At 41.1% G+C, this 13,929-nt stretch overlaps 1 protein-coding gene across 1 annotated transcript in view; it reads left to right on the top strand.

The window, feature by feature from the left end:
- Window positions 1-8,605: 8,605 nt before the first annotated feature.
- TACR3 (tachykinin receptor 3) overlaps window positions 8,606-13,929 on the top strand; it is a 97,550-nt gene continuing 92,226 nt past the window's right edge. Inside the window, exon 1 of the mRNA XM_072622600.1 lies at window positions 8,606-10,096. Within this exon, the coding sequence (XP_072478701.1) occupies window positions 9,525-10,096 (572 nt within the window). The 5' untranslated portion in view covers window positions 8,606-9,524. The remainder of the gene's footprint in view (window positions 10,097-13,929) is intronic.

Here is a 13,929-nt window from a genome sequence, read left to right on the forward strand (position 1 = left end):
TCATCCCAGTGTAGTAGCCCAGGCCCTGAGCATAGACCCCCAAGCAGATACCTCAGGAGGCACTGACACCTTTTCTTATTTGTTCCAAGTACAAGTAAACTACCTACATCTCCTCTTCCCTGGGTGTTTCTTTACCTCCATATCAATTGTCCCTAAAGGATAGAAATAAGTCTAGAACTCAGATCTCTCCAGACTTGATTAAGTTCACTTTCTACTGTATTGCTCAAAGCCTTTTCCTGCCTCCCTAGTGCATTTTTGTGAAATTCAAGTTTCTGGTACCTAGGTGACACAATGGAAAGAGTGCTGGGCATGGAGTTGGGAACTCCTGAATTCAAATCTTGCCTTAGACGCTTACTAGCTGTATGATCATGGGTCACACACACTCTCTGTGCCTCAGTTTCTATATCTATAAAATAAAGGGGTTAAAATTGATGGCCCTTAAGGTCTCTTCTATCTAAATCTGTGATCCTTAGATTCACTACACAGTCACCCTATTATCCTCTTCATTTTTCTTTAACCTTCCTACCTTTCTCTTTACTCTAGCTAAGAAATATCTTCTCTGTTCCTTTGCTCTAGTAAAGCAAATCTGTTTGCACAAATGAAAGGTCAATACCACAAGCATAAGTCATCCCAATAAAGGAGCAAGTGGATAGACATTCGAATAAATTGATATGACTAGGTAGAGGGATCACTGAAACAGTATGATGAAATGGGAAAAGGGTGCATTAGAGGACATGGTTTCAAGTCTTAATTCTCCCACAAATACATATGTGATTTAGGTCAATTTAATATCTCCAAGGCTAACCTTCTTCCTTTGAAAAACAAATGGCTTGAACTAGATATCTCTAATGTTCCTTCCTATTCTAAATCAATTATTTCATTTTTTTTAAGGTCATGGGCAAAAATGGAAGGAAAGACACATAAGAAAGAGCTTGAGTTAGATTAAGAAAACTATAGCCCAGAATGAACTGAAATTTTCATAAATCTTCTAATAACAATAGAAACACATTTTAAAGTGTGTTAGCAAGAAGGTGGAAGGGGGCTAATTAAGCTGTTTGGGATGCATGGGATAACATTACAGATGACTAGGGAAAAGAACTAATGAATCCACTTCAAATTTGCATCTGTTGTCTTATCAAAGAGTGATAGAGGATAAGGATGGACCTATAATTTCATTCCTATAGTGAATTCCCAAGGGGGAAATCTATTACCAATGAGGGAGAGCACCTTCTATGCAACTTACAGTGTCAAAGAGCTGCCTACATCAGTGAGAGGTTATGACTTGTGAGGGTCATACAAACAGTACATGCCCAAGACAAACCTTGAACCCACACTCTTTTCACTGCCAGATCAACTCTCTACCTACTGTGCAATACTGTCTCTCTCATCAAGAAGAATATTTTTAAAACTTGAAAGGGAAAAAGTAGATATGTTTGAAAGGAAATTGGAACCCCAGATGGGTAAGAAAATGTTAGGAGAGAAGAATTTTAAATAAAAATTTGTGTTCTCATTTTACAAGTAGTTTTCTCACAATTCTGTGAGCTAGAGGGTGCAACTGTTATCACAATTTTCTGGATTAGGAAACTTAAGTTTTAGGCCATTTGTAATTTATCCATAGTCATACAGATTGTATTGTAGGAGCTTATTTTCAAAATAAGGTTCAAAGTTCCTTCCTCTTCATCATACTATCTTCTAATTAGATCAAGTCCCTGAATCCAGACAAATTATATAAAAGGGTACTGATGGGATTTACATATATACTTGCCAAAATGTTATCTAGTAATGGTTAAGGAATCATGGAGAACAGAGAATGAAAGAAACACCAAAAGAAAGGTTAAGTTTTCAATTTTTAAGAATGAGGGGGAAAGCTAGATTCTGGAAATGATACATCAGTGAGCTTGGCATATACCTCATTTAAAATTCTAAAACAGGGGGTGGAGTCAAGACGGCAAAGTAGAAGGACAGACCTGCTCTAGCTTACCCTGCATAACTTATAAAATACCTGTAAAAAATGATTCTAAACAAATTCTAGAGCAGCAGAAGACAAAAAAATGACAAAGTGGGAGAGATTTTCAGCCCAAGACAGCCTTGAAGGCTGACAGGAAAGGTCTATTGCACTGGCTCAGAGCAGAGTGCAGCCCACCCTGGGCCACATGGCAAGGACAGTTCTGGAGCAGGTAGCTACAGTTTCCAGATTTCTCAGCCCACAAACACCAAAAACAGTTTCAAAGGTCAGTAAGAAAGCTCTTTCACCTGGGTGAGAGGAGAGTGCAGTCCAGCCCCAGGCACAGCTCTGGGGCAGCAGCAGCCACTTCTGGAACGCTTCTACTACAGACTCTGGGAGAAACAAGCAGCTGATCTAGATCTCAGCCCTGAATGGTGGTCCTGGGGTGAGGAGGGGTGCTAGCATGGTAAGCTGGTGGTGGCTGTGGAGAGGGAACTCTACTCACAATTCCAGGGCAGAAAAGAGTGCTTGTGGTTGCTCAGAGACCAGACCACAGGCCAGTAAAGGAGTAAACTTCTCTCTCTTGATTGTGCCACCTTGAAGGAACTGAGAACTTACAGGTCCCTAGATTATACCCTCCACTTGACAAAGGACTCAAAAGTCAAGTAATTGTCTGGGAAAATGCCCAAAAAGGGGAAAAAATAAGACTATAGAAGGTACTTTCTTGATGAAAAGATATTTTCCTCCATCCTTTCAGTTGAGGAAGAACAAAGTATGCTATCAGAGGAAGACATTGAAGTCATGACCTCTACATCCAAAACCTCCGAAAAAATATAATTTGGTCTCAGACCATGGAAGAGCTCAAAAAGGATTTTGAAAATCAAGTAAGAGAGATGGAGGAAAAATTGGGAAGAGAAATGAGAGTGATGCAAGAAAATCATGAAAAGTGAGTCAACATCTTGCTAAAGGAGACCCCAAAAATGCTGAAGAAAATAACACCTTTAAAAATAGGCTAACCCAAATGGCAAAAGAGGTCCAAAAAGCCAATGAGGAGAAGAATCCTTTAAGAATCAGACTTGGTCAAATGGAAAAGGAAGTTAAAAAGCTCATTGAAGAAAATTATTCTTTAAAAATTAGAATGGAGCAGATAGAAGCTAATGACTTTATGAGAAACAAAGAAATTATAAAACAAAACCAAAAGAAGGAAAAAATTGAAGATAATGTGAAATATCTCATTGGAAAGACAACTGACCTGGAAAATAGATTCAGGAGAGATAATTTAAAAAGTATTGGTCTACCTCAAAACCATGATCAAATAAAAGAAACTGGACATCACCTTCCAAGAAATTATCAAGGAAAACTGCCCTGATACTCTAGAAACAGAAGGTAAAATAGAAATGGAAGTAATTTACCAATCACTTCCTGAAAGAGATCCCAAAAGAAAAATTCCTAGGAATACTGTAGCCAGGTTCTAGAGTTCCCAGGTGAAGGAGAAAATATTATAAGCAGCCAGAAAGAAACAATTCAAGTACTGTGGAAATACAATCAAGACAACACAGGATTTAGCAGCTTCTACACTAAGAGATCAAAGGGTTTGGAATATGATATTCCAGAGGTCAAAGAAGATAGGATTAAAATCAAGAATCACTTACACAGAAAACTGAGTATAATATTTCAGGGGGGGGAAATGGAATTTCAATGAAATAGAGGACTTCCAAGCATTCTTGTTGAAAAGACCAAAGTTGAATAGAGAGTTTGACTTTCAGATATAAGAATCAAGAGAAACATGAAAAGATAAACAGTAAAGAGAAGCCTTAAGGAACTCATTAAAGTTGAACTGCTTACATTCCTACATGGAAAGTAGTTATTTGTAACTCATGAAACATTTTTCAGTATTAGGGTAGTTAAAAGAAATACATATGTAGGTGTGTATGGGTACGCATATATGTGTATATTATATATGTGTAGGTATATAATATATATAATATATACATATATATGTACATGGGTGTATGTGTGTATTTATATATGTGTGTATATACGTATATATGTGTGTGTATGTCTGTATATATGTGTGTATATACACATGTAGACAGAGGGCACAGGGGGAGCTGAATATGAAGGGAGAATGCCTAAAAGAATAAAATTTACTGTTGAATGGAATGTACTAGGAGCAAGAGAAAGGGTATAGTTTCAATAAGAGTACATTGGAAACGGAGTAATATGGTAGCAAAAAAAATAAAATAAAAGACAGGCTGCCTTAGGAAGTGTAGGGTTTAAAACATGAAAGAACATTGGTATATATACATACATACATACACACATACATACATACACACACACATATATACATATGTATGTATATATGTGTGTGTGTATATATGTATGTATGTATATACACACACACACACACACATATATATGTATATGTGTGTGTGTGTGTGTGTGTGTGTGTGTGTGTGTGTGAGAGAGCCCAGCCATGACGTGAAGGAACTGGGACCATGGTTGAAAAAACAGGAGATTTTAACCTACACAAAAGATGGGGAGAGGACATAATCATTCTATACCAGTATTTGAATAGGGTATCACGTGCAAGGGAGATTAGATTTCATCTGTGTCACTCCATTGAGAAAAATTTTGATCAAAGAGAGGTAAGCAGATTTAGATTCAACATAAAGAAGACCTTAAAAAAAAATTAGAGCAGATGCTAAATGGAATTACCAAGTTCTCTAGTATTGCAGTGTTCAAGCAGAGTTTATGGCTGTCATTTGTTGGATATGTTATGGAAGAAAGTCACAAAAGGTCAAATCAGATGACTTATAATATCTCTTCCAATTTCAAGATTCTATGATTTTAACATATTTTAATAACATCTTCTATTGACATAAAGTAGCCATCTCTGCAAGTGATTCATTTCTGAAATTCTGGGAAACATATTTCTCCGTGTTTGTTCTTTAGGTCCTTTATCTATAAACCAGTGCTCTCATTTTTTATTCCGAGTTTTTTTTTTTAACTACTAAGAGAATAAAATGGCGCAAACTTTGAAAAACACTGTTTGGAAGCACTGTACAGGTACTATAATTTGCATTCCTTCTCTTAATGTTTTTAGAAATAACAAATACACACAATTCAGCAGCTTGTCAGTAGAGAGGAATAAAAAAAGGAAATTAAATCAAATATGAGGGAAATCTTGCAAGTTTCTCCTAGTCAGTCATAGAAGATAAAGAAAATCCCAGTTCACCATGAATATTTTATGTTCCAGAGGAATGGAGGGTGAAATGGTGGGGGAACAAAGCATGAAACTTACTCACTTGGAGGATTACTTATAATGATAACATGATGTAACTGTCTAAGTAGCTAATTAAGAAGCTACTCTTTTAGCATACCAAAAATATGCACTGGACCACGAAACAAGTGATGTTTGTTGTAACAGAAAATGCTCATGATCTGTATATCCCCTGTGGTTCCTTAAGGCAATACAGGGATATTATTGACTGCAACAATATGCCAGGAAAATCAACATTCCCTTGGTGAGAAAAAAATAATTAATATACACAAATCTCATAGAGAATCTTAGTTTGTTTAGCAAGTTGCAAGATTGTTATCAGATATGTTTTCTTTCAAACAGATTTGAAATAGAAGGTGAAATCATTTACAACACACAATTTGCCCCCCGGAAATGATGCACTTATAAACCAAAACTTCAGTCCTTTTGTCATTTATATGTGTTTTTAAAGTGCGTATCAAGTTTATATAAAAGACTGGAGCACGACAAAGTCCCCTTCATCCTATCCTCAAGATAGGCAGTGAGGTAGATAGATTTTGGGGTCTGGAGTTAGGAAGACCATGGTTCAAAGGGGATAAACATAGTCCTAGGCTCAGATATCACTTTTGGGGATTGTGGGGTACTAAATATATGCAGGACACATGAAGGTCTGCTGGGAGCCTCCTAGGAGAAGTGTTGGATCTCCAACTGACCAGCCAGTACCCAGGAGCTAAGGTGCTAAAGCTGGGAGGTGGAATATAAGATCCTCAGGACCAAAGGGATAATTGGGAGATATGCATGTGCTAGCTTAGGTATCATTTGATAAGACCCTGTGCAGCTCAAGGAGGTTTGTTTTTATTTGCAATGAATTCAGGGTTAAGTGACTTGCCCAGTGTCACACACCTCATAAGTGTTACATGTCTGAGGATGAATTTGGGGGGTGAGTAGGAGGGTTCAAGGAGTTATTGATTAGATTGTCCACACTTTATATATAGGAAGATTTTATGTATATAGGGAGATGATCAGGAGAGTACCTTGATCAATATAATAACTTTAATTTGGGAGCTGAGTGAAGTTAAGAATCAGATTGTGCCTTTTGAACATAGGAACCCCTTGGTGTCACCTCAAGGACAGATTTCATTGGTGAAATTGTCCTGCAAATTATTATCCTGGAATCTAGCAGAGGAGAAGAGGATCAGCTGCATGGTTCTCATAACTGAAGATCAGCAAGGGTCTACAGTCTTAACATGTGGGATCAAGTGAACTGAACTTGCTCCCCCACTATCAACATGAATTATCCATACTGAACAAGTCAGGAGATTGTCTGCCTAGCAATCTCAATTTCATTTACCTTAAAAGAGGATTCCAACCATAAGATAGTGCTGTACACCTTCAGGATATTATAACCTTGGGGGAAAGTGAAGTCCTCCAGAGAGGAAGGAAAACTGTATTGTTTATGAATGACTGAGCCCATTATGTTATTTTCTCATTCTCTCTGAGAGGGAACAAATTGTCCAGAATTGTACATATATTTATTAACCTCAGTGTGTGTGTGCGTGTGTGTGTGTGTGTGTGTTTGTCCTTGGTTCTTGAAGAGGACCATGACATCAAGATGATGACATGGCTTCACTTGACTTTGATCTGAGTGAGGGAGAGTTGTTCAAGGTCACCAACCTCACTTTCTTCTCCTGTGCCATCTGCATCCAGTGGCTTGATATTCATAAGGGCAGCTGGAGATGACCCAAGATGCAATGTGAGATCTTTCAGGCCCTCTCAAGCTAAGGCTTTATAATTTCTCACTTTGAGTGAGATGTACCCATTTGCTTGTATAAGGAAGAAGAACCTTTTTACTGTGTGAGGAACTTGAGCTGCAATATACTCTGAGGCTTGCCAGAGGCAACTCTGAGTGGCTGCCATAAGCCAAAGGGAAAAGGAAGAAGAGGAGAAAGAAGGAAGAGGAGAAGAATTGAAGAAAAAGTAGGGATAACATAAGATAATTTGTAGAATACATGCATGGAGATAGAATTAAAATTTCATTACATGTGAAAAAGATAAAATTAAAATTATAACCAGTAATAATTTATATATGCTGGCTGCTGTCAAACAAAAACTATAAGAAGACAGGATACCTTTAACATAGTTATATCATTAGAAGAGTGAAAAAATCAGTAGTTAAGGTAAGTGGTTTCTATAAGAAAATGAAAAATTCCATCTTCATCACTAATGGTAGTTAATAGTTGGTTGCCTATAAAGAGCTATAATCAATGGTGCCAGTATATTTTAATGAGGGTCCTGCCAAAGTGGTTGTTGGTAAGGTTTGTGGGGGCATGAGAGGTGCATAGGGGAGGCCCAGAAAAGTCATTGGGGTGTTCTTAGGAATGTATTGCCTTGTCTTCATTCCTCTCTAGTTTGCAGTCTTGACTCTCCACATGATTTACTCCATTATGTCAGAAATTGGGAAGGTCACTCCACTTTTGAACTACTTGGAATACTGGACATGCCTCCTATCCATGTGGCTTCTCCCTCTCATTGTCTGATTCCTCCTAGATTTTCCTTTTCAAGGAGGATGTGCAGGCCAACGACATCTTACTTCCTCTCCATGCTGCATTCCTCACTCTCGACTTTCTCTACCCTCATTTCTTCTTTGATCTTTTCTGCCTTTTTTCTGCCTTGTCTTCCCCCACTAGAATGTGGGGCAGAGACTCTATTTGTATTCCTAGAGTTTAATCAAGTGCCTGACGTGTAGGAAGAGCTTGATAAATGCTTGTTGAGGATTTTTCTTCACCTCTTGGTGTCCCCAAGCTATTTTCTAAGACTATAAATTGCAGATCATTATGATTGGCTGTGGGAGACAGATTGCACCCAGATCCCCCCATAAAAGAAATCACTGGTCCGGTTGAAAAACAAACAAAACCATTAAACATCCACCAGCAAAACTCTTCGTAGAATAAAATTGCTCTCATTGACCTTCCCAGAAGTTGTGAGTTTGCTCGAGTAGCCCAAGCTGACTATGGATAAAAGACCTGAATGTGTGTCCCCGTTATCTCTTTGGTCCTAAGAGAATATCATATTCCGCCTCCCAGCTCTAGCACCTTAACTCCTGGTTATTGGCTCTCCATCTGGAGATCCGACACCTCTCCATCTGGAGATCCGACACCTCTCCTAGTGGGGTTCCTGGCAAAATCCCAAGTATTCAACCCTCGTTTAGTGCCCCACCCCCCTCACTGTGCCCAGCCAATCACCACTGGTCACACCAAGTTCAAACGCCTGGAACTCCGTGTAGCAAATAACCTCCGAAAGTACGAGAGTTTCAGGCAGTTCCTGCTCCCCTGCACTAATGCTGGCTTTACTAGAGGATTCGGAACCTTTTTTCCCCTTTGAACTGAGTGCCTGTTTCTACAGAGTAGTTTCTTCCGCATGACAGTGGAGGAAATCGGGAGAAAGAAATGTATAGATCCTGAGGATGGGAGAGAAAGGGAGGATCAGCCCTGGAAGGAGAGAGGAAAAAAGGATTCGACTCGAAACAGAAAGTTCAGTGCACAATGCCAGAAAAAATCACATAAGCCTGGGAACTTGGGAGAATGAATGAAGACTTGTCTTCCCGCCGGGATAAGACACTTAAACAATCACCCCTGCAGGTGTTTGACTAGAGAGAATTTCTTGGAGCACTTTGAAGGGGTGCCTGGTACAGATACCGTGTGACTATCTAAAGAGTATCTAATGCAGCCAATGAATGATCCTGGAGGTTTCAGGAGGCTTCTAAGAGCCGGAGTACCAAAGTCTCTCCACTTCCCGGGTACATCCCACAAAGCAGCAGGTAATGAATGAAAGGCGGGGACAGGGAGCGTACGGTTCAATCTATGGAGCCTCCTATCTCCCTTCTCTCTGACGTAGGCGAGAGCCGACTTGGTCTATAAAGGGAGTGAGGGCTGCTGCAGCGCGGTTACTTCAATCCCAGGGTGAGAGATGGCTTGAGATGGACTCCTTCCTACCCCAGCCCAGGCCAAAAGGACGCTACCACCTTCCGCAATCTCCGTGGCTCGATTAAGAGCAACATCCCCTTTCTCCCTCGGATCTAGCCTTCATCCTCCCTTCCTGCTCATGTCCCTCAGTCTCCCGGCCCCGAACTCTCCACTGATTGTAGAAGTGCATTTTGCTGTCCATGCAGCTCAACTCTCAACACATCAAGGGATAGAAGACGACGGAAGAAGGAGAGAGAAGAGGGAAGAAAGAGGGAGTCGGGGATCAGGGGAGTCTGAGAGGGTTGGAAGTCTGGGTGGTAAGTGAGGGTAACAGACTTCAGCAGCAGTTGCGATGATGGCATCTCTCTCTGGTTCTACAAACTGGACAGAGGCTGGTGGTGGAGGCAGCATCACAGACTGGGGGAACCTGAGCTCTGCTGGCCCAGGAGCTCTGGAGGCAGCGGGAATCTCAGGAGGGGACTGGATGCAACTGGTGGCGCAGGCGGGGAACCTCTCTTCATCCTTGCCCTCCCTGGACGTATTCGGGGGTGCCTTGGCCACCACCTCCCCAGCGCCTTTGCAACCAGCGGCAAACCTCACCAACCAGTTTGTGCAGCCTTCCTGGCGCATCGCGCTGTGGTCCCTTGCCTATGGCATGGTAGTGGCGGTGGCTGTCTTTGGGAACCTGATCGTAATTTGGATCATCCTGGCCCACAAGCGCATGAGAACCGTGACCAACTACTTTCTGGTAAACCTGGCTTTCTCTGACGCCTCCATGGCCGCCTTCAACACCTTGGTCAACTTCATCTACGCTCTGCACAACGAATGGTACTTCGGGGCCAACTACTGTCGTTTCCACAACTTTTTCCCAATCACCGCCGTTTTCGCCAGCATCTACTCCATGACTGCCATTGCGGTGGACAGGTAAGGAGGAAGAAGGGAAAGGAGAGAGGGGGCGTGGGCAGGCGTGAGGGAGAGTGCAAAAAGAAATTAGGAAACATCCAGAGAAGAAGCCTCGACCTTGCAATCTGTTGGTAACAAGGGGCAGTTATTGGGGAGCATTGAGGAGAAACCAAAGACGAGAGGAAATGAGGGTCTGGAAAGGAAAAATACAAGCAGATCGCATTCCCCTGGAAAGAACGATTTCATTCTGTTTGCTCCTTTTTTGCCAAAGATGAGGGCCCTGAAACGTAGCCCTCTTTCTTCTTTCCATTGTTCTAGCTCTTAGGATCTTAGATCTCAAGCCGGAGGGGACTTCAAAGAACATATAGTCCAATCTCCTTATTTTATGGATGGGGACACTGAGCTCCGGAGAGTAAGATCACGGGTGGTGTCAGGCAATTTTTGAACTCTGGTCCTTGGACTCCAGGATTATTTCTCTTTGTATTGTATCATGTCTCCTTTTAATCTCATTTTTCTCTCACGTGCCTGTCACCAATCCATGCCTCAATTCATCTTGGCTAGTCTGGCTTGCAGTTATAGATAAGAATCCTCTCATTTATCCAGGCCACTAGAGGCTGAGGGAGCGGGAGGACTGGGGAGCAGTGAATATAACCTTGAATTTCTTCTCTACTTTTGTGGAATGGGTAGAGTTTAACCAAAACTTAATTATTATCCCAAACCTAATTAATCTGGCCAATATTCCTTGAGCTGGTTCCAGGAGTTTCATTTACCTGTTGCTGACAAACTTTATTTGCTCTAGTCCCAGGACCCTGCCAGAATCTCTCCATCCTACACACCATTCTCTGCTTGCCATAGCTATAATCTGGGCATTTAAAGCCCCTGTGCCCTTTGCATGGTCCTCGGTCCAGCCCCAGCTTGGGACTGGTGGCTCTTCCTCTGTTTCAGCAGTCTTCCCTGAGTTTGGTGCAGGATCCACAGCAGAGCTCCAGGAAGAGACAGAAAAGGTATAAGAGGGCTTCAGTCACCGCACCCCCCTTTCTTCTCTGTCCACAAGCAGGGAACCACCCATATGGGACTTGTCCTGCAGTTCCCCAAAGCAAGATCCTGCCCAGGGGGTGGGACTATCATTGGCCCTCTCCCTCTTTCTATCTTATATTTTCTCTTTCTATTTATCATTTATTTTCTATTTCCTATTATCTATCTTCTCTCTATCATCCATCTTGTACCTAATCTCTTTCTCTTTCTATCACTTTCTTTCTTTCTATCTCTCTATCTTGCAGTGACATAGTGGATAAAGACTTGACCTAAGTCAGAAAGAACTGGGTTCAGTCCTCCCTCTGACATATTAGTGTGCAATATTAGGCACATTACTTACCTTTTCCTAGGTCCCAGGGATGAGGAGCCTGCCCCCTCCAGGCCACATATGGCCCTCTAGGCTGAATCCAAATTTCACAGAACAAATCCCATTAATAAAAGAATTTGTTGTGGAAAACATGGATTCAGTCAAAAGACCACCCCGAAGGACCTAGAAGGGTACATGTGGCCCTGTTAGAAGATGGGCAGCAAAAATCTGCCTTTAGATTGGACCAAAGAAACTGGATTGTATTCTTGCTAGTCATAAAGACTGCACTGCTTCCTTATAAATTACAATACTTATATTTGTAGAGCACCTGTAACTTTTCAAAGTCCTTTCACATCATTATTTCATTTTAGGGGAAGTAATGCCCTCTCCCTAGATGCCCAAGTTATTAATGTTACATAGACATTGTCCCCTTTAAAAGCAACTGCCACAATATAAAAAAAAATTAATCTCCACTCTCAGTATGAGCACAGAGAGGCACATCCAAGGAAAAACAACTGCGAAATCTTTATCTATTGATGTAAGTGGCTTGCACAAAGATTCAGTCCAACCTGAAGCATTCTGGCAGTATTAGGCAAATATTGTACATGCATAAATGGATGAGTGTATAAATGTAGATAGAGAGGGACTGTTTCTGCTATTCCTTTGACCTAGGAGACTCTACCAAGCCTGGGCAGTACCTGCTGTGCAATTTACTTACTGTCTTAGAGAGTTACTTAGACTAGTACTGAAAGCAGTCACTTGCCCAGGGTCCCAGAGGTGTGATTTGAACTGAAGTCTTTGCACTTTGGAGACTAGCTCTCTGATCACTACAGAGGTGCTGTCCCTTATGTAATATATTTATATAAGTATACTGAAATATAGCTAAGTATATAGATATATCATTTGAGTTGAAATAACTCTAACATCCATCTATATCTACCTCTCTGTTTATCCTATTTAAGATGAATGAACCCTGACATTCATCCATGTGTCTATGAATATGTGTTTATCTATCATAAATCTGTCATTCATCTGTTTCTCTTTCTATTATCTACCTTCTCTCTATAATTTATCTTCTCCCAATCTAGGTAACTCTCTAAAATTTCAAGTTGCAGAGACCTGGAAAGTTAGAGGGAATTCCCTCAAATAGGTTCCCATATGAGTGAAGTCATAGGTTTAGTCTAGTTCCTAACAACCCCTCCCACTTCTCCCCCCCACACATGGCTGTGTTTTCCAGTTCTGTCTCTGATGTGCAAGGTAACATTGGCTAAATCACTTAGAAATTTAGGCCTGAGATGTTTTACTTTCTTCCTGTGAGAGAGGATGCAAAAACTATTGTCCCTAACTCACAGGATTGTTTTGAGATTAAAAGGAAATCTTGTGCTTCATTTATCCCACTCTTTCCGTTACTTTTCCTTCCCCATTTGAGAAAGAAATTAAGAATAGTTTTCCTACATAACAGCTCTTTTCCTAGGGTCAACTCCCTCCCACTGGGCTAAAACAATAATCACCTTGGCTCTTGGGGTTTTAAAGAGCATCAATCAGCAGAAGCTGCAAAGGATTAAACAGGAGGAACTGGGTCTCCTTGCCACAGACTGAGATGAGGAGAATGAATCAGTGTTTACTGCTCTAATCCTACAATTGCCTCTCCCCCTGCCCCTTCTCTTATCTTTACTTTCTTTCCACCCACTCCCTTCCCTTGAGCTATATGCTAGTGCACTAAGCTTAGTCAGCAGAGAACTGTTAATTGCTAATAAACAGGTTCTGCTTTGGTACCTGGTAAATTTTGGCTCCTTTGGGAATTTGTTGTACATTTCAAAGCATTTCCAACCTAATTGAGGTAGTGAGTTGCTATTATAATTACTTGTTATTCTTGATGGTACTGGGGTGAAAAAGTTTTACTTTAGTCAATTTTCCTGAGTCTGTCTGTCTCTCTCTGTTTCTCTTTCTGTCTCTCTCTCTCTTCTGTCTTTGTCTCTGTCTGTCTCTCTCTCTGTCTGTCTCTCTCTCTGTCTTTCTCTCTCTCTCTCTCTCTGTCTCTCTGTCTCTGTCTCTCTCTGTCTCTGTCTCTCTCTTTTTCTCTGTGTCCCTCTCTCTTTTCCCTCCCTCACCTCTACCCATCTTCCTCCTCCTCCCTGCCCCCTTTTACCCTCTCATCACTTCCCTCTCCCTTCCTCCCTCCCCTCCTTTATCTGTCCTATCAACCTTCTCCCCCTTCCTTTTCTTTACCTTTCTTCCTTCCCCTCCCTCTTCCACTTCTCTTCTTTTACTCCATCTCCCTCTCTATTCTCAAAGTACACACTAGTATGTACAAGTGTCACCCTCCTAACCAAACCATCTACTATTGTGTTTCCTGATTTCTTTATGACAAAATTTAATACTGATGCTGAAGCCAAGGAATAGAAGGCAAGGAATAAGGAGAATTGTTGGACATTCTGGAGATCAGGATTAGATAGCTATTAATAACAAATCTATTGCTTTTGATAGCCTGCCCCCCAATAGAAATAGATTG

The sequence above is a fragment of the Notamacropus eugenii genome, chromosome 7 (assembly GCF_028372415.1).
Source record: "Notamacropus eugenii isolate mMacEug1 chromosome 7, mMacEug1.pri_v2, whole genome shotgun sequence".
Taxonomy (NCBI): domain Eukaryota; kingdom Metazoa; phylum Chordata; class Mammalia; order Diprotodontia; family Macropodidae; genus Notamacropus; species Notamacropus eugenii.